This window comes from Vanessa cardui, chromosome Z, assembly GCF_905220365.1.
Source record: "Vanessa cardui chromosome Z, ilVanCard2.1, whole genome shotgun sequence".
Classification (NCBI taxonomy): Eukaryota; Metazoa; Arthropoda; class Insecta; order Lepidoptera; family Nymphalidae; genus Vanessa; species Vanessa cardui.
In genome coordinates this window covers 7403239-7424578 of record NC_061154.1, presented here as the reverse complement: position 1 = coordinate 7424578, position 21340 = coordinate 7403239, and the positions used below count along the sequence as shown (strand labels likewise).

The 21340-nt window shown below is 31.6% G+C and overlaps 1 protein-coding gene and 1 long non-coding RNA gene across 2 annotated transcripts in view; one reads left to right on the top strand and one right to left on the bottom strand.

Annotated features, from left to right (window-relative positions):
• The window catches only part of LOC124543097, a 33483-nt gene extending 16255 nt beyond the window's left edge, over window positions 1-17228 (bottom strand). The window contains exons 1-2 of the long non-coding RNA XR_006967431.1: window positions 17171-17228; window positions 9992-10066 (exon numbers count right to left, since the gene is read on the bottom strand). This is a non-coding gene — a long non-coding RNA (uncharacterized LOC124543097). The remainder of the gene's footprint in view (window positions 1-9991; window positions 10067-17170) is intronic.
• LOC124543096 (secernin-3) lies at window positions 14798-21019 on the top strand. Its single transcript, XM_047121137.1, has 6 exons — window positions 14798-15056; window positions 16761-16957; window positions 17276-17582; window positions 17659-17850; window positions 17935-18066; window positions 18157-21019. Exons 1-6 carry the CDS (start codon window positions 14892-14894, stop codon window positions 18376-18378), a joined length of 1215 nt encoding a protein of 404 aa, XP_046977093.1. The 5' UTR covers window positions 14798-14891; the 3' UTR covers window positions 18379-21019.
• The last annotated feature ends 321 nt before the right edge of the window (window positions 21020-21340 follow it).

Below are 21340 nucleotides of genomic sequence, written 5' to 3'. Positions count from 1 at the left end.
GACTTCCGCTATTAATATATGAGACTGTTGCAAGAAATTATCAAAATTAATGACAAATGAGAAGACTCAGATACATATAAGCGTGCACGTGCTTTATATTTCCGATCTCCACAATGAAATTGAGTTAACACACAAAATTAGGAAAACTGAAGCGCACACCAAGTCGTGTTCGTGTATTACTAAAGTTTCATAGAACTACAACTCTATGCAGTCAAACTATCCAACTTCTAAATAATATAGTTACAGCTGATGAACTATTATACAAGACAATATTATACAAAATGATACTCTGGTTAATGTTGGGTTTCCTCTGCTTTGTAGTTGTTCTGAACCTTGTGCGTTATGTACGATAATTTGTCAATATTAATATCATATTTAGTTATGTTCTAGATCGATATAATGATATATTTTTACTCTAATTAAAGTTCCTATATATAATCTCTGATATTTGCATTTATAATACTTATAAGGATTAGCGAAAAACAAGTCAACCTTTTAAATATCATAGATATTTTTGAAAACTTAGAGATACATTTTTTAGGCGTTTCGTTTGATGATTGGAGATCCGCTAAGAGCGGGTTTTGCGGAAATCAACTCGTGCGGTATGCGGAAGCGTTATCGGCTAAATTCCCGGTATTAAGCAACAAAACTGCAAATCGGTAAAAAGTATTTTATATCACGTATACATTCAACGAAATTGGTTTCTCGAAAATCGTCTTGCAATATGTGAAGTGAGGAAACATAAGAGCACATCACAATAAACCATTAACTGTAAAAAATCCGAACAAGTTTCGTGAAAATTAAAATCAAGGTATGTTGACAATAGATCTTTGTTCACCATTCATTTGATAAAAACCAATGTGATCGACTTGGAATGTGGGCAGATGTAAGAAATTGTAACGTAATTGTTATTAATAATAATAATAGTTATTTAAGAAGACTAATATATAAATACATAGTTTAAATATTTTGTTCTTTAATAATAAATACGCCAAGACGAAGAGGTGACGTCACGGCATAAAAAACCTTCATGCCTTTCATCACGTATCGGCCTAACTCACTAAACGCACTTATGATGATTATGATGACTTGCGTCACCATTTTCTTATACTCCATATAAATATATTATTATACAAGTATTTAATATAAAAGATTTTCAAAAGTCAATTTGTAGTCAACAGGAATCTATCAACTGTAAATTGCCTTTTCAAAAATAGTTTTCTGAAGCGTTCAGCGTTCTCAAGCGTTCTACTTGAAAGGTGATTTTTGGAATTGGTTCCATGGGTCATCACAGTTATTGGAAATAATAGACTTCGTTGTAATTCAAAAACAATAATTTTTCAGTTATATTTATATTTACATTTTAAATTGTAATAAATATTATATTTTATGTTCGAAGAATGTGTAGCTATAATTAAATTTACATACGCATAGGGTTCTCTGTATTTCCTCGTGTTCTCGATATTCAAATGTCATTTGAAAGGATATTCCAAGAACTTCGTGTATTGTTTGTCTCTTTCGAATGTAAAGGTGAGCGTTGACGTTCCGCTGTTCATAACTTTTGATATTAAAATCGAATTTATAAATCTGTCTCGCGCATGTGGGATAGCGATTTAAAAATAGAGCTTGTGAATCACCAACACTTTAAAACATGTTCGAAATTGCGTGCCAAGCTCTTTAAATTAAAAGTGGAAAGAAAAGAAAGGAAACTCTCTTTCAACCAAGATATACTGTAATAGCTTTGAATAGTTCGAGTAACTTGCGATGTAATGTATTGATAAAATCTATAATTTAAGTAAAACTTGTATTTCTTTTACGTTTGAATAAGAAAATGCACTTCTTGATTTGTTTTTTATTTACCTTTAATTTAAAATGCAATTAGTAGTAAAAAAAAAATTTCTTTCTTTTAAAATAGATACAATATCACGTCATGTTATCAATACAATCATACAATTTTAATGATTTTGAGAATTTGTATGAATTTTATTGCTTACGAGAACAGACATGCATAATTGAATCCTATATATCTTTTGCGTTAAACCAAGATGTAGCCGTATCGGAAAGAATAAACTTTAATTAGAAAAAGCAAACAACAATTACTTTAATTTATAGTCGATGTATGTAGATATGTGTAAAAGTTAGATATATTTATAATATATAAATTAGAATATAGTACGTAATACAAAAAAAAAACAAACATTGAATTATATGGGCATCAAAGTTTATTTGAGGATAGTTTTAATAATAAGATCATATATCGTCATTTTTATGACATTTCAGGGGAGTGTACAAGGATTTTTATTTTAAACTAGTAGTCGTCGGCGCGGCTTTACATGCGTTTTGGGGCGTTGGTTGACATGTGTCAGGCTAAAACGTAGCCTATGTCCTTTCTTTCAGTTCAAGTACAAGTTTACTTCTTACGAAATTTCATCAAATTCGGCTCAGCGATTTGGTCGTAAAAGAGCGACTCACAGATATACAGAGCTATTTTCACATATATAATATTAGTTTATATTAATTAAAAATCAATAAATCATGTTTAATATGTTAAATATATGTCCCTTTATTGTAACTCAATTTGTTCAGGTTTTATTCTTAAGGGATTTTAGTAATTATGAAGACACAGCACTAAACTGAATTACTAAACTATATTAAGTTAGCGAAACCTGAGCGAGATCTCTTTAATAAAAATGAAACCAAAAAAACTTCAGCCGTACTGTGCGTTCTTATAAAACACTATAGGACCTTTGGTAATTTCAGAACAAGTCCCAAGTCCGAAGGAATCTCCAACTTTACTTGAAGCTTAGTTTAATACGAGACGACTTGGAGGAGAGAAAGTATTGTTTTCAAGATATCTAAGTATTCTCACAATATTCCTTTATTAAAACGCTAATGTTAAGCGCTGCTTAGTCGAAGGATACGCTACGCTATAAATAATTATTAAACGAATTTCAAATATATTAAATTTAAATTATTTTAACACAAAATTCTCAGCCTCGTTCTAATTTTTCTTACATTTATAATATATTGATATTTCTTCAGGAAATTGTAAGAAATTATGGAATAATTACATCACACCAGGAAAATGTCTCATTATTTTATTTTATTTTAACCGTTACTGATGAAGCAATTTAAATTCAATTTCGGCGTGTCCTCGAGGAGGTCACAAAGGACAAATTAATAATGCGTAAGATTAAAACAGATTTTATTTATGCAGCTTTCACCAGTATTTAAGGTCAGGCCACATACCTCGTTAAAGACGCTTTGACAGTAACGATGATCGATGGTCTGCAACATCCTTCGTAATATCCGAACGCCTACCACGTCCGGACACGACTTCAAATCTTAAAACGCGATTCTCATGATCAACCACATATTTTTCTTAATTCATTTAACATACTATTGTAATTAGCTCGCTTTTCATATGATTAGTTTGTAATATAGCAGATTTTAAACGCTACGTATAATAAAAAGTTCATAAACATTTTTGTAATTTAATTAACAGTAGCAATCTGGAATCAATTTTCGCTGTACATGGATTGGCAGTATTTATTCTCGCGTGCCTGGGAAAATAAGTAAAATCGTTGTGCCTGCGTCTAAGCTACTTCCTTCCGGTCGAGTCGGCAAATCTAAATTTGCCATCATATTGGAATATAGATGGATCTTATATTTGCAAAAACCCTGTGAGAATTAAGATGTAGTCGATTCGGAAATTATCATCAAGATTGGTGTATATATAAAGTGTAACGTTTTTATACATTTATTTAACGTTTATTTTGTTCCATTGGTCTTTCAAAGACTGACGTAGAGTTGGTTAGGAGCTGAAACAGTTTCAGTAACATGACTAGGAGAACCCTTGGGAACTCTATCGTTTCTCGATGTCAAATCTTATTATGTTGATCAGAAAAAGATGCTATTAGTAAGTCAACCTTATTCAAAATATATCGTTATGTAAATATATAATTAAATATTTAATTATATGTACTTGTAAATTATATAAGAGTGTACCGTTCGTTAGACGTCAGTTCCTGCTTATACAAATACAGTATTCAGATTTTGTTTCCACATACCCACACTGAAGCTTCTGGTAAAATAAGCACCAAGCAATTAAAACGGGGTTGCCCGTGCCTTTTTTCAAATTATAGTCATTTTTTTTTTCAATTCGTTTTAATTACATGAACAGCCTGAAATTTCCCACTGCTGGAGTAAGGCCTCATCTCGCGTCTCCCTGAGGAGAAGGTTTGGAGTTTATTTCACAACGCAACCCTAATGCAGTGAGATGAATACATACGTAAAATAATTATGTAAAAATAAGTCATATTCAGGTTTCCTTCCAATGTTTTCCTTCATCATCGAGTGTGTGGTAATTATAACCTTTTCATCAGAGAAAGAGAACTTAGCCCAGTGTTGGGAAATTTACAGATAGTAATTGTTAACTATACATTAAATTAACATACACTATAGACATCTATAGCGTATGTATACTTGTAGAAGCCGCGGTATATCACAATTGGTTTAAAATACTTTAATTGGTTTAAAACCTTTACTTATAAATCAATCTAGAGGCAAGTCTTGTTTATATGTCAATTTGACTTGTTTTCAAATAAATATAACTAAATAAGAATGTTATAGCAGTTTTATATATTTATATGCATGATCACAAGAGCTTTCGCGCTTATATATCATAGAAGTAGCTTAAGTTCAACAGTGAAACGTGGATATTCATGAATCTTATGATTACTTTACTAGTAAGCTCCTATCCAGACTAGCATTAATTAAGTAGGTTTAAGCTTCGTATCCATAAATCAATTACCGAACGTACATTAAAGTAAGTATTTCTTACACGCTTGGTTTACCGAACTAAATGGACTTCGTCCTAAAACATCAAACCGTGATTACAATTCGCACAGAGAGAACGTTGAAAGTTTAACATAATTAAAATGTTTGGTTTTTTCAGTTGAAAAAGTACGTTACCATAAAAATGTTTATTTTAATTTGCTTATTTTACACTTAACAATTAGAAATGGTGACTGTTTTTTTTTTAATTCGAGGTAAATGGGTCACCAGGGAAGTGGTCTCCATCTATAACATTAGCAGTTTAAGATAAAAAAATATGCGTTTGTGGCCATTACCATTGCGTCACCAACCTTGAGAACTAAGTTGTTATGACTCTTGTGTTTATAGTTACACTGGCTCACTAACCCTGTACACCGGATCATAAGATTAAAAATTGTTACCTAACAGTAAAATATACCATCGCAATAACGATACTTTATTGAGATTAATATAAGTTCAGTTACATTATGTAGATTGGCTTAGTCCGCGGATCGAGAAGCTATCGTTGCTGCACAGACTGTTGCCTAATCTCGGGGGAACGAATGAGATAGTTCTCAGTCACTATGCCAGTGTCGTGCGATCGATGTCTCTCTACGGAGCCCATTTGGTCGCGAAGATTGATAGACTTCAGAACTACAGTAAAGTTTGCAGGAAAAAGTGGCTATTTGCATAACGCAAAGATAACACAAGAAATTCTACGATGTGGCAGCAGCCCTAAAGCCCTTTACACCTTTGTGCTTACCAGGTACGACTTGTAAGTTGTAATGGACGAGATAGTGCGTTCGAGACATTGCAGCAAGGAAAAAATTAGACAGCTCCAGCAACGTTGTTTGAACGTCTACGAATGATATGCGTATAAACATGACGTCAGCGCTTAGAAAAATTTGACAAATAACTATACAATTTACATACGTAATGACTGATAATGGATACTTTGGAGAATACCTCGACGACGCCAACTGTCGCATGGCATCAACTAGTTTTCCCACTGCAGCACGAAGCGGTATATTAAGATTATTAATTAAAAAAAAAAGTTTGTCCAACTTTACTTTTACTTTTTTACATTCTATAAACAAAGACTTAACATTGATTTTAATATCGATTAAATAAATGAAGATTTCCATATAAACTCTCAACAAACAGTTATACACATATTCATCCCCTTCAGATATTAATTAAAAAATAATACTTCCTTAATGCTAACTGAGGACCATTCACCATTAAAAAAAACGTACCATAAGAAATTAAAGTGCAAAATTTCATTCTATTAGATCAAGGCGGTTTAGCGTTGAACGCCAGTCGCTCTATTTTATTTCAATGAGATAGATACGTTTAAAAATACTGAATTCCTTGTGTATAAAATAATATTTTCTGTCTCATGAAGTACTACTCAAAGCTTTTTAAACGACTAATTACCTCATAAATTTCATTTAAAGTGCCTTAAACAAACGTTAAGTTTATTAGTATTTTCACAAGACTGCAACGCGACGCAATAAGGGATGCGGATTGCAAACAAAGTTACACAACCGAGTCTTTCTAATTTCGTCGGTTTTTCCACGGACTAAAAGTTGTATTATTGACTTAGTAGAATGAAGGAGTGAACAATTAAAAAAAATGAACTTTGAGACCGTATCGAGGAAAAATCTTTATGAACCAATTTTTGTAGCTTAAACTTGATTTTAAGTCTGTTCAGAAGTTTCGAGTCGCTGTCGATTTAAGAGTTATTCTTCTTCTTTAAGAGCCTCTTTACTCCTGATGGTTGGCCGTTAGCTTTGAAAGCCTATCTATTGCCAGGTGAAACAGTTGTTCGTAGAATTTAAGAGTTGATCGAATTAAATCGATTCGACTGAACTCGATTTAAGGGAAACAACACTGACCTAAATTGAGTTTGGCAAAGTCTATAACCGCCAACTTATTATCGCCGCTTATAACTCCTACAATTTCATGACTGATTAACACTTAAAAAAATATTTTCTCGCTATCGTATGACTATAATAACAGTCTTATCTCAAAGTCAAAAGGCAGTTAAAAACGGTATGATAACTTTAAAGAATATTTAAAAAATATTTCCATCAAGAAGAGTTCAGAGGATCCTGTGTCTACAAGAGCGGAAGATTAAATGAGATCTGTCAAGCCCGTTACATCAGCGCAGCTCAGCTCGTGATAAATGACTTAAAAATAATAATTCCACTAAACTCGATTATAGGCAAGTTAAGTAGCGATCATTTTGCATCGATTGGTAACGTCATCAATATATATTACTTTACGGAAAGAAGGTTTTATAACATTGAGAGATAGGCTTAATAAATGGGTTACTAGGTTTAAAAAATCTCAAACTTCAAACACACGGTATTTTAAAGTTTTGTCATAATGCCGGTAATTGGTAAGTGTCTCCATGTTTCTTTTAATGCTCAGAGTATTAAAAAAATACTTATAACTAATTCCTAATATTGAATACCTTAATATTAGTTCAATATTTTTCGCTATTGTTCATAGTGACTGAATACGAGTAGGCTCAGTACAACCCACTCATATAATTTTCTATCACCAAGCAGAATAAAAGTATTATATACTAAGGTATATTGTGTTATACTTTTATGAGCTTGTGAGCCAGTGTATCAATAAATAAACAAAATAATTAAGCATTTTTAGAATTTGTTTCATATCAAGAAAATCATAAAATATAATTTAAATTATTTCACCATCATATTCTTCTTTCATTAAATAATATAGTTGCCTGCAGTTGAAGGCCTCAGCCTTACCATCGTCGCCATATAAATCATCACCATCAACAAAAACAACAGTCTGTGAACTTCCTACTGCTGGGCTAAGGCTTCCTTTCCTTTTGAGGAGAAGGTTTGGAGCATATTCCACCATACCGCTCCAATGCGGTTTGGTGGATACACATATGGCCGAATTTTGTTGAAATTAGTCACATGTTCCTCACAATGTTTTTCTTTACCGCCGACCACGAGATGAATTAAAATATAAATACAAATTGAGCACATGAAAATTCAGTGGTTCTTGCCTGGGTGTGAATCCACAATCATCAGTTAAAATGCACGCGTTCTAACCACTGGACCATCTCCGCTCATATAAATGTCGTAATGAAATAACCTTATAATATAATAATTATCAATACCAATCTTTCCACCAAAAGATTTCAATCCATATTTTAATATACTCCATTGATCAACTCTTGATTATATTTTTGTGCATATATAATTATCTATGAGAATCTATCATTCCCAGCCAGACATTGTATCACTTATCTGTTGCAGCGGCTTTTGAAGTATGACGCTTGACATAATGTCGATATTAAATCCGATTTTGGCGATGCGCCACAAGATCCTTATCGGACTGTAAATTACTTCAGCATACGTCTACTTTATAAAACTGAAACCAAAATGAAAATAAATTCTTAAAAGGTATTAATACAAATAAAGTATATCTAATAATGATGAATAACACGTGTCGCTTATAAATCAGTAGCATCACAAAAATAATTTAATTTATGGGACTTAAAAACCTTTTTTCAGTAGGAACAATTCGTTCCTCATCCTTTAGAATGTAGTTACTTAGCAACCTAATTATTGTTATGTCATTAAAAATGTTTTGAATAAAATGCATGATATAAAATTACAAATTATTTTTAACATTAACATATTACGTTCAAACGCTTAAAACAGTGAAAATTTTACTATAAAATTTCATCAATTACAAAGCACATAAAACTAGCTTCATTCATAACGGTAACTATATGTAAACATTACATCATGTAGATAATTAATTACACATAAACATGAATGAATGAATGAAATACAACTTTATACTTAAATAAAAGAAATTTTTACACAAGATCAAGATATTCAAATCAAATCAAAATAAACTTTATTCAAGTAGGCTTTTACAAGCACTTTTGAATCGTCATTTTACAATTAAGTGAAACTACCACCGGTTCGGAAAGTAGATTCTACCGAGAAGAACCGGCAAGAAACTCAGTAGTTACTCTTTTTTAATATTTAAAAATACAAAGTCGTGTTTGTTAAATACAATTATTTAAATTAATATATCCTGTTTGGAAGTCAACAGGTATAGATACCTAGGTATTAGATTATTTGACAGCGTGAGACTGAGTTTTCAAAAAGAAGCACGTAATTTTATATTGCTCCAATCAATGAAAAAAATGGTTAAATAATTAATGTTGTTTTCAATTTGGCTTAGGAGACACTGAATAGTACCTCTATGCTAGACTCGTGTCCAGTACGTATACGTCGTTCAAAGATTACAACATAATGTCATATTGGAGATCAAATCACTTGCTTTGATTAAGGACGAAATCCTTAGCAAGAAATTCAAAATAACTTCTAGTTATTAAGCATGAACATACTCTCTTTACAGCCTTTAAATTTCTCACTGCTGGGCAAAGGCCTCCTCTCCCTTTAAGGAGAAGTTTTGGAACATATGTGGAATATGCTGTTCCAATGCGGGTTAGTGGAAAACAGATGGTAAAATTTCGATGAAATTTCTCTCTTAGGTTTCCTTATGATGTTTTCGTTCGCCGCCGAGCACGAGATAAATTATAAACACAATTTAAGCGGCGATTCATATCAAGTCAGTTTGAAGCCAAAATTATCAGTGAAGATGCACGCGTTCTGACCTCTGGCCCATCTCGGCTCTTTTACTTTTACGAAAACTACAAATTATTTTTTTTAATTTGTCATTAATATTCATAATAATCATATATCGTTCTTTGTAGAATCGAAAATATAATCAATGAGGTAAATCTTCGAATTACTTACTTTACAGTCGCTCAACACGAGAATGACGTGTTAAGAAGTTGTTTAGACAGCCATTATAGTACTTGACCGCGTTGTAACCCTTTTATGATATGTCATTAGCGAACAGTGGCTACTCTTTTGTTGATAGTGAATGAAATGGTGTAAAATTACATGCTACGTAGTAGAAGCCGTCAACTTGAGTAGTTGATCTATTATCAGCTTTACGTTTACAAATGCCCCTTGCATTAAATTCTCCGGATCACTCTATAATATTATCACTAGAGGCTACCCTAACGAAGTAAGTACAATTCTTTAAATATGTAAACTTTTATATCTTTATAATACATTAGCTAATTGTAAGTTAAAATATTTACCTGCTTCCCACCATATATCTCTTGGTTTAGAAGTTAAGAATAGTCTTCTAAGCTAGGGATGATTTAGGTCTCCTCCTGAAACATGTTAAAATAAATATTACATTATGCAAGTCGTGTTAGCGTCAGATTGTACCCAACGCTCGATTGACTCGCTTATACCTCATAAATTCATAATAACGCAATATATAATTATAAAGCACGTGAGGGCGCTCTAGCTTCTGTGACTTCAAGGTTAAAGTGTTTGAAGCGATATGAATCGAATACTGGAAATTATATTTATACATTGTTACTTAGGCTCTTTTTCTGTAGATGTTTTGTTTTAATAAGCCATACGCCTAGATAAAATAATAATAATGATACTCTCTACTGCGTCTAGGGACCTACCCAAATTCACAGGAATTAACGTCAAAATCGGCCCAGTTTTGAAGGAGTTACACATACACATACAGAAGGAATTAAAATATTGAAAGCAATTAAATAAGTATAGATAAAAATAAAACAGATAAGGAAAGAAATCGAATTGTTGTTATCAAGAAGCAAAATTTGTATAGAATAAAATATTTATTGTATACCTCCCGTCATCTTTACATAATATCGCCGTGGCTTGGGGCCTAACATTTAACGGAAATGGAAGGTAAAAACGTCAGAAACTGGCGGGAAGTTGCAAGCACATCCGGCGGGCCATAGTACGCTCTCTATATACTGCTTCTTTGTTGAGAGCATTTACATAAATGATTTATGAAAAAGGACCCTTCAGAGCAACGCAACCGCCCTACAATTTATATTTCGCGTAAAGTTTTCGATGAAGATTGGAGCCTGAGGCTTATATTAAAATCACATTATAATAATTTAAAAGAACCACTGATTTGATTATTAGATTACACTTATTCCTATTATTTTGGACTTAGGTACTTTTTATTTATCTTAATCTGTATATTAATAGCCAGCTTTATAATCGAATGGAACATTCTTATTAATATGTATTTTTATCATATAAAAGCCCATCAATAGCTCTCAAATATAACAAAAAGGATGTCAGTTGACAAACACAGTACAAAAAGTATTTACCTTTTTTGTCATTTTATAGATTACAAATACAATATATATACGTAAATTTGGGCAAGAGCTTATTTCCATTACATTAACGGAAACCCTACACTTGGCTGTTATTTATTTATTTTTTTGTTCAGTAAGACACTGGTGTTATAACTTAATTCTACTAAAGATATACATATTCTATGTAATTTCATCGTTCATCATGGTGATACGGGTAGCTTAACCCAAGCGTTAGTTTCGGGAGTACCACGGTCCGATGTGCCTACCTACTTTCATTCTTGTTACTGTGGATATCGATTCATCGGGAGGTTCCTTTTTTGTTTGTTCTATTTCTTGTCACCTTCTTTATTCTAGGTTTTTTATTTTTAAATAACCTAAAGTAGCCAAAGGATTAACTTAGACACTATCTTCTAAACACTACTGTCTTGGATGCAGCATACAATAACTCTAATGCGGACAATATACCGATTTCGAAAAAAAAATAATTAATCAAAAACAAGGAGTTTAGCAATTGAATAATAGTTAGTACATACTTCCCCGTAATATATTTAACAATCAATGATATAGTATATATATATAGTACGACACAACTTGATGTAGCATCGGCAAAATTCGTAAAACCGATCACTTCCGAATTAAGTACCCTATCCCAAATTATTAATATTTATTTCTCATGCGAATATGATCTTTGCACAAACGTAATTACTTCTTATATCATATGACCTAATATATTCGTCAATTTGACACGTCGATTTAAATGCACTTGCTTACTCTGACGCGAGAATCTATAGCGACGAATAGCGTCGAATGGCGCGATAGGGAGCTATTTCTATTGGTTGTGTAAATCGGCAGTAATCGGTTTTATTTTCATTCCATTGCATTTTCGATGCTTCACCTAATTTGTGTCGTACTATACATGCAAATGTGGCGCTATAGTTGAAGAAATAACATCGTTATTTGAAATCTGAAAAAAAATCTGAAATATGAAGCGGATACATAGTAGAGAATATTTTTATCTCTCTGTTGAATCTCTTCTGTCCATTAATTCACTCTTAACCTAATATAATACTACTACTGATCACTGCTTTATCAAGGATACAAAATTCACCAGAAATATGGAAATGTTAAAGAAAGTAGTTTTCACCCTACGTAATATAAGAAAAGTAAATTATATCATAGAGTACTGTACAACATTGATCATGATTTATCCGACGCTACTGTATTTTAGAAATCACATTAGATTCGAAACTTTAGTGGAATCCTCATTTATCGTACCTAACAGGAAGACTCTACTCGACGCGAATAGAAAAGTTAGGAAACTAACTGATATTGATACTGTTCCACTAGTATTTTGTTTATATTCATAGTAATATGTTTCAAGACAAATTACTTTGTGGATATGTTACAGATTTTATGTCTCTTTTTATTTAACAAAAGGAAACTATTTTAAATAAGAAAACATATATTGTAGTTGGCCATAAAGAAAATTTTAAAGTAGCGTCAAAAGATATTTAAATTAAATTGTATATGTATACAGAATATTGATAATTTTGATGAAATCCTTGTATAAGCACGAGTAGTAAGGATAAGCTTTTAATGCCGAGTTTCCGACTTCACAAAGACAATAAATCCTTCCTGTGGTTTTATTTACATGAAATTTGAAAAAGTTGTTATGAATATTTAAACAAGACGATACAGTTTTTATATTTTCATATTTCATTTCAACTCCATAACGATAATGTCTAGACCATTTTTTAAATATGAGATATTTAAGAGCATTTATTATCACTGTACTATAAATACTAATTAACTATTATTAAATATAAGAAATCACTACAATTTGTTTCGGTTGGTAATTCAATCATACTATTATTATGCACTTTAATATTCCTAGTATGTGCATGTAAAAAAGGCAAACAAATCAATTTACATATGCTGAATACTGGGACTAGAAGGAAAATTTATTCAAAAACTGAATGCAGTTCAACTAGTGTTAGATAACAAATAAGTACCTACCTAAGTAATTTTATTACGTAACGTTCCGTACGTCACATTATTTCATACATTATTCTTATGTAGTACCTAGGATACTTGTGAGTTATCACAAAATAGATTTGAACCTGACCTAAAACTAAATATACAGTATAATAATAGAATGTAAGAAAAATGGAAATTTATTACAAACATGTCGGGGTCCCTGCTAAATACTAAGAAGTTTTTCAAATAATATCATGGAAAATAAAACAGTTTAGTATTATTTTTTGGTTAGTCTGATATAATCTTAGTTTTAACCTTATTATTATTACATAATACGAAATAATAATAAAATACATACGTACTAATACATGTTGTATTTATTTTGTAGAAAATTTCTTCCATTAATCTCAATCACTGAGCATATCCTAAATATTTCAATTTTTTATGAAACAGGGCCGGACGTGCATATGGGCCACCTGATGGTAACTGGTCACCATCACCCATAAACAATGACGCTGTAAGAAATATTAACTATTCCTTACATCGTCAATGCGCCACCGACCTTGGGAACTTGTGCCTGTGGTTACACTGGCTCACTCACCCTTCAAACCGGAACACAACAATACTGCGTACTGTTGTTTAGCGGTAGAATATCTGATGAGTGGGTGGTACCTACCCAGGCGGGATTGCGCAAAGCCCTACCATCAATTACTGCGTTCTTGCACAGTTTAACCTTTACACCGTCCACTATTCGTTTTTGGTGTACACTTTGCCTTAGAGCATTCCACGTATGTATATACCGCACTATTTGTAATATGTTTTATATCTTTCCTTCTTAATAAACATAATTACGGTACCATATCGTTATATATAACTCTAATAATTTTTATTTTTTGAAGTAGCTATTTACATAGTACCCATTTTAAAACCACGTACTAATTTCCGGTTCCATGCACCTCACTCAATCTCGACGCTTATTCATCTATCTCAACATTCGTGCAGATATCATTTTCAACAGTTACTTTAGTCGCTTAACAGTCCATGTAACAGACCACCTGTAATTGTTTAGTTTAATACCTTTTTCTTAAGCTTCATAGGAATTGGGTTGATATCCAATACTGGTGATCCAGTAAATTCTGTGACTAAATTCATACCCATGTGTAAAAATTTCACCTAAACAATTGGATAATATATTCACCACCGCATCAATACTGTCTAGCTTTTTTCTTGCCTGCTAAACTAATTATATTTTTAATGTGTATATTACATCAATATTTATTTATTTATTACTAATCCGAGGCCAGATAACGAAAGTAGGAATAATACATTTCTAAAGTAATATTCTATCATGGTATTGGAGATGAATTTTATACCAGCAAAATCATAACGCATTAGCTCAGCTTAAAATATAATTATACTCATTCCTCCTACTATATAATTATATACTATGTTCAATGTTTAGTCTGTGCTTATGAAATGAGTTCATGGTACCTCTGAATCGTTTGTCTGATATACAATAAAAAAATAAAACTTGACTATTTCACATTTAATGTCGCATTTTTTTACAATTTCATAATCATTATTTATTCACCTTACCAGCTGAAGTTCTTATATTATACCAAAATATTGTATTGTCTAAATAATTTAAATAGTACTGTTATTCGAAAATCAAAATCTAGTTGCCGTTGTATTCGATTGCGGAGGTCGATTCGATGGTATAATTATAATCTGTTCCATTTCAAATATCTATATTGTCATTGTGACATTTTTACTTTGAATTGACAATTGATTTGTGTTCTCCTTCTGACTGCACGGAAACAAATAAATAACCGGTTAAAACTTTCGAATATACATTATTAATTCGACAATGAAATTTACAACACAAATGCCGAGATCGTGCGACACCTTTGTCGTCCTGCCTCCACTAACGAATAGAAATGTAGTAATATTTGGGAAAAATTCTGACCGACCACAGAACGAAGTCCAAGAAGTCGTGCTGTCAACGGATCGAACTCGAAATTCTAAATTGAAGGTAATATTAATTAACACCAACAATCAAGCTATTAAAGACAATTCTTAATTAGACATATAACATAATATTATGACTGCTACTGAACGCATATAGCTTATCCTAATAAATGCCAACGTTTTTTGAAACAGTAGTCCACACTAAGTGAAATCGATCCAAATTTCTATTTTCGAAAAATATTTTTTTAAATTTTAATTTATTAATCTAAAAGATAACGTGTTAAGAATAAAGTGCTATTATTATGTAAATTAATTAAATTTTAATTATGCAGGAAGAAATTACGTGCTTTGGCGCAATTTTATTAGTATTGTATTTCTTGTTATATGTATTGATATATTTTAATTAAGGGTTACCTTCTTTTATGCTACCTAATACTTTACATGTTCATTTGAAATATTGATTTAACAACTATGCACTTAAAAACGTCTGATGTATTGATTCTCAGTTTTGGGTAAAAATTGAATCCCAAAACTAAATAATATCTGCTTATATATTTAAAGCCTACGAGATTGAGATTGATTCTGTAATTATTTTTCTGTTATTTCTAAGTATATGTTTATATCTTGATAACAAACAGTGCATGTTTACGACTGTCAGTGAAATTGCATGCAAGGCGCCTCCCACTCGTTAGCTATTTTTTCAGCCAAGCATCAATAATTTCTATTACTGTATACTAGTTTTAAGTAATTAGTGTCATTATATATATGAGGCAGGGCTATATTTTGAATTCTATAGTTGGAAGCTAAACGATGATGTAAAGAGTAGTATTTGTCCATTTATACTTACTAGTATGATAGTTACCTTTGAGAGGCAATTGTTCTATTTTCCACTAAATAATATGAAATGGAAATCCTTTGACTAACTAAATAAATTCACTTCAAACTTCATTTAGTTAATTTGGTTCTAATTTAAATTATGCACAAGAAAGTGATCAATATTTTCACTCTCAAATTATTTTTATTCAGTATATATTGAGTAAATGTGTTATGCAGATATATCAGAATGAGAAGTTGAAGAAAATGACTCGGGAAAATTATTTATTATCAAAGAAACAAATATAATGTTGCGTTTGTTGTAGTATTGTTATTATTATATCTTTACATCATTGTTAGACTATATTGAATCAATAATATTAAAATAAAGATACAGATACAGATATAAATTCACACTTACAAATTATTGTCCTGTTTGAGAATGAATTTTCCTTACCTTACATTAGCCATAATCAATATTTCTAAACATGGTAATTCCATATGTTATGACAGCTCTTGCTATGGGTTTGTCTTTAGGAAAATGTCTCTGATATCATCATGCAGTCATCGTTTATAATTTGTTTATTCATTTCATGCTTTACACAACAGGAGTGCAATTTTATTTTATGGAACCTCCTTTTTATTTTAATTGTTAACCTATAAATATGAAATTATAGCTACCATAATATTAAGCTATATTTGGTATTCATTTATAGTAATTTTGTATTTCTATATATTTTCTACTAGACAATTTGAGAAAACAACTTTAATTGGCCACGCCCTAAATATGTTAATCATGTTTGTATCTATAATTTTTTCTCTACCGGTTATTCAGATAAGTCTTTAATGGTTCTTTACCAATTCTTTATTTAATCTCACACCCACTGTTTTTAAATAATCATCTTTATAACTCAAGTTATATAATGAAATCAGTATATTATTTCATGATTTCCAGTGCACATATATAACAATAGATGAGAGTCCAAATCCTTTGAATAGTGTAATTTTAAGTAAACCGGCATGGATGTGGGGTGCTGAAATGGGTGCTAATGATAAAAGTGTAGTTATTGGCAATGAAGCAGTGTGGACTAATAACAATGAAGGAGACGGTGATGCCCGACAGAAACGTCTACTCGGCATGGACTTAGTTCGGTAAGGTGATATTTATAATTCTTATTCTACGGTGACTTTGCAACCAATATACAACTTAGTCAAAAATACCAACACTTATTTGTTATATTAATAAAATCAAAGCTGAATATTATTAAATATTCAAATGTGTATATAAATTTGAATTTTTTTAATAAATTAATACATTTTAGAAGTGTATTCAATTCAATGATAATAAAAGGTCAGGTTGTTTACCTGAGTGAAGTGAAGCGGGAGCGATCGCGACGCAGTTTCTTGTGTAATAACACAGACACATATTTTAATCCGATATATTGAATGTATATTTTTTTATATAATCAGATTAGGTCTCGAAAGGGGGAACAGCGCGGAGGAAGCATTAGATGTGATTACGTCACTGCTAGAGAAATATGGCCAAGGCGGACCATGCTCGGAATATGACGATAGCCACTTCTATCACAACTCCTTCCTCATCGCTGATTGCAAAGAAGCCTGGGTGCTAGAGACCAGTGGGAAACTGTGGGCCGCTGAGAAGATAGCTTCAGGGTACAGAAATATATCTAACGGTCTGACGATAAAGACGAAAATCGACAAACATTCAGAAGGATTATTCGAAAAGGCCGAGTGTATGGGAGTCTGGAATGGAAAGGTGATATAGTTTAATTAGCTCTTGATGGTTTTCTTTATAAAAGTTTAATATTAATAACGTGCTGTTCTTCTATCAGGGAAAGTTTGACTTCTGCAATGCTTTTTCCTCGGGTGGTGATGAGCAACGCCAACAAGAAGGAGAGAGGCTGTTAAGAGAAAGTTCTGCGGCAAATAACTTCGATGTTAAGGATATGTTCAATGTGCTGCGACACAAAGAGAGTGGAATCTGTCGAGCGTGTGACGACACATTCCCCACCCAGGGTAGCCAGGTAGACTATCATTAAATTAACGATGTTCTAATTATGTATCTGTTTAAAAATATGTCCTATATATGTGTAAATGTTATCTTTTAGGTGTCTCTGCTCTCGTCAGACATGAGCGTGCACTGGTTCACGGCCACACCTGACCCAAGCATCTCCTATTTTAAACCTTTCGTATTTACACCCAATGCTCAAGTCTCATCTCATACGGAGAGTCCCAAAGATGTAAGTAAATATATATTTTTTGTTTTAAGAACAATTTATAACACATGTACAAAGTTTATGGTATTCATAATTACATGTTTTCATTTACAGCCGAAAAGGGAACACAATTTGTACAAACTTCACACCGAAAACGTAGCGAAATCCAATAATGATAAAGTAACCGAGCTCCTTCGCGAAATCGAAAATGGCTGCCTCTCCGAAATCGCCGATTTCATCCAGAAATATGCAAAGAAGGAGAAAACTGTCAGTGAACTCGACGATTTGATGAAGAAATGCGTCGAAAATGAAATACAAATAATAACATCGAGTTAAGAAGGTAACCTCGTATTGTAATTTTGATTTAATTTTCGGCCTACCGTTGCTAGCATTAAAAATAATAAATTCGACTTAATTTATAATAAACATCTCGTAGTTCGTATTTAGTTTTGTAATGTTGCCACATTAACGGTAATTTATTATACATCTCTTTTCATAATATCGTGACATCAACCGCGCAACATGGATGTTTCATTATCGATCTAAGTTTTCAAATATGGTACTGAGTTTTTGTATAGGAATTATTTTGACAATAGAAATTCAGTGTTGCCCGTATACGTTATCCATGACTACAGCATTTCGGTATTTTAATCTCATTTAAATGTAACAATTCGTTGAATTTCACTTTCGGACTGTGTATAAGGTTTTTCTACTAGGGGCTTAGTGAATATTTTGAAAATCGAAGTGAGATTTATTCGCCTTATCGCATGCTTTATCTTATAAACAAATAATATAATAAAATATATTTATTACATCTAGTTACAAAGCGATAAATACTTTAATAATAATAGGAGTGCCATGTTTCAGAACTTTAAATATTATATCGTTAGATTAGTCAAATGTATATTCAATCGTGTTTAAGCAAGTTTTTTAGCTTTTTGTCATTAATGTTACTTAAGCTGAAATTGTGAAAAATGCTTATAAATAATCATAAGTGTCGTCAGGGATAGAAAATACTTAAAAACAAAATTAAATTCCAGCTGCCTCAATATTTAGACAAATTTATTAAACTTTTTTTATGTATACGTACATATATATAATACAAAATTCTAAATAAAAAATAAATGTATATAAGTATACAATTTTTAAGCTGATGATTCTGTTTCAAATTTTGGACTAAAACAAATTTGATACTATTTAAATACTAGCTATTTTTAGTGATAGCATACCCAAAGGAATAAGCTTGTCTAAATATCTAGGTAAAGCTGTTTAAAAATATATAACGAAGCGTTTCTACTGAAATAACTGGTAATAAATAAGCGTTTCACTGACATCAATATGATATACATATATAGTATAGATTTTTTTCACCATCGTGTGTAGTCGACTTTCAAATGCCAATTTTCCTTTAGTGGAAACGCGGTTTTAGGCTCAGTTATCGTAAGGATATCTTATCGTTGTCTCAATTATACTTAAATTGTTCACTTAAATTATATATAAAAATCGACACTGTGATAAATAAGCAGCATGCTAGTTATATTTTTTCATTATATATAAAAGACAAAATAAATTTAAATATAAAGACAGGTTATTTACGATCAAGCTTAGGTCTAAGTATAAAGATGGCAAACTAAAATATAACAGGTATTAAAGACAGCCGCCTTGAAATAATATAAATACATCTGTGCATTATTTAAGGCGAATTACTATGAAGGTTGTAATGGAATTTTAGAATACAGTGATTGATTGTTATTTAAAAATGTTTTATCAGAATATAACGCACGAGCTTTGCTTTCAAGAATCCTCATTAATTAAAAACCGACAAGTATTCCTAAGTAAGTTATTATTATGTATACAGTTAACTTATTTGCACAAACCATCGTCAATGTTCGAATGTAATAGAGAATTTTAAAATTTTTCACGTTTTCTGTAATTAGATTTAATAGTCTAATTCATATATTGTTATATAATTTGATGTGTGCCTTATGTAAATTACATAATTATAGGTCAATGTCACACGCAGAGGCTAAAGTATTAGCAGAACAGTATACCTAAGAAAAAATGAGGCTTAAATAATTAGGTTATTGTTTGCATTAGAAAATTTAGTTTCGGTGCTAGGTTTTTTTTATAGTGTGGTTTGAAGGGGTTTCGTTTTAAAATATTTTTAGAATAAATGAATTAATAATTAAAGTGACATTTGATTTTGTGCTATTTTTGTGTTCGCTTTGAATTTTTTGTTTAGTTATTATTTTCACCTTCGACTTGTATGTGTTAGTCATGAATAATATTAATGCAGTCGACAGCCTAAGATTATATATAAAGTTCTATAAAATACAAGGCTGCTATACAAGGTTCTGTAGTATTTTATGATGTAGTTTATAAATACGGATCGATACTATCAGTGGCGTAGCTAGGTTGGGAAGGGCCCAGGTGCATAGAAAAATAATCGGGCCCATACCCCCCCCCCCCCCTTTCCCATCCCTCTTTAACTAATAATTAAAGATACCAAATAAAAAAAATTGTGCGAAGCGTCGTGATTTTCTAGATACAGAAGCTTAAGGTTTAGTTTAGGGCCCCTTGAACTCCAGGGCCCTGCTACACTGCACCTACGATACCTACGGTGCACCGGCCCTACGATAGCTACGCCGCTGGATACTATAGAGAGAAATTAAGCGTGCCAGTACACTTTCTCTAACAGCTCCTCACTTAAGCTATTTTACACATGGCACGTAAGTGTGGTATTGACCTTAATTTGATTTATATAGCAAAGGATAAATGTATTAGAAAAACAGTTGTTACTAATTGATAAGAATTGTCCGTTACTTTACAAGCAATGTATTATTTTCTTTTAAATGTGCAATATTATGTTATATTGTTGAATGTTTTACAATTTTTTTTAATTCAATGCTATTACATTTTGTCACAATTAGAATAATTAGTGTTATTCATTGATTTAATATGCAATAAACGTAGTGAAGAGCTATTGGTTGTATTATTTATTATTCCACATTTGAATTTGTAACCGAAAATATTCGTCTTTCATTTATTTTTTTCATTAGGTAACACAGCACACAATATAATTCTGCTGCCTCCTAAAAATAAAAATACGTTTCACATTATGTAGATACATGCATTTCGAGATTATGTATGATAGTCGACTTATACACAATGACTTACTGGCACAACAGGTTTGTGCAAAGTGCTTCCGAGGAAACGCTGCATCGACGAATGTCCTGCTACACTAAATGTCTCAAAATCTTCTATATATATATATATATATTTTTTTTTTTTTTTTTTT

Coding starts and splice junctions, on each gene's coding strand:
- LOC124543096 (XM_047121137.1), top strand. CDS start 14,892: ATGAAATTTACAACACAAATGCCGAGATCGTGCGACACCTTTGTCGTC. Junction 15,057..16,760: donor CTCGAAATTCTAAATTGAAG/GTAATATTAATT, acceptor CATGATTTCCAG/TGCACATATATAACAATAGA. Junction 16,958..17,275: donor CTCGGCATGGACTTAGTTCG/GTAAGGTGATAT, acceptor TTATATAATCAG/ATTAGGTCTCGAAAGGGGGA.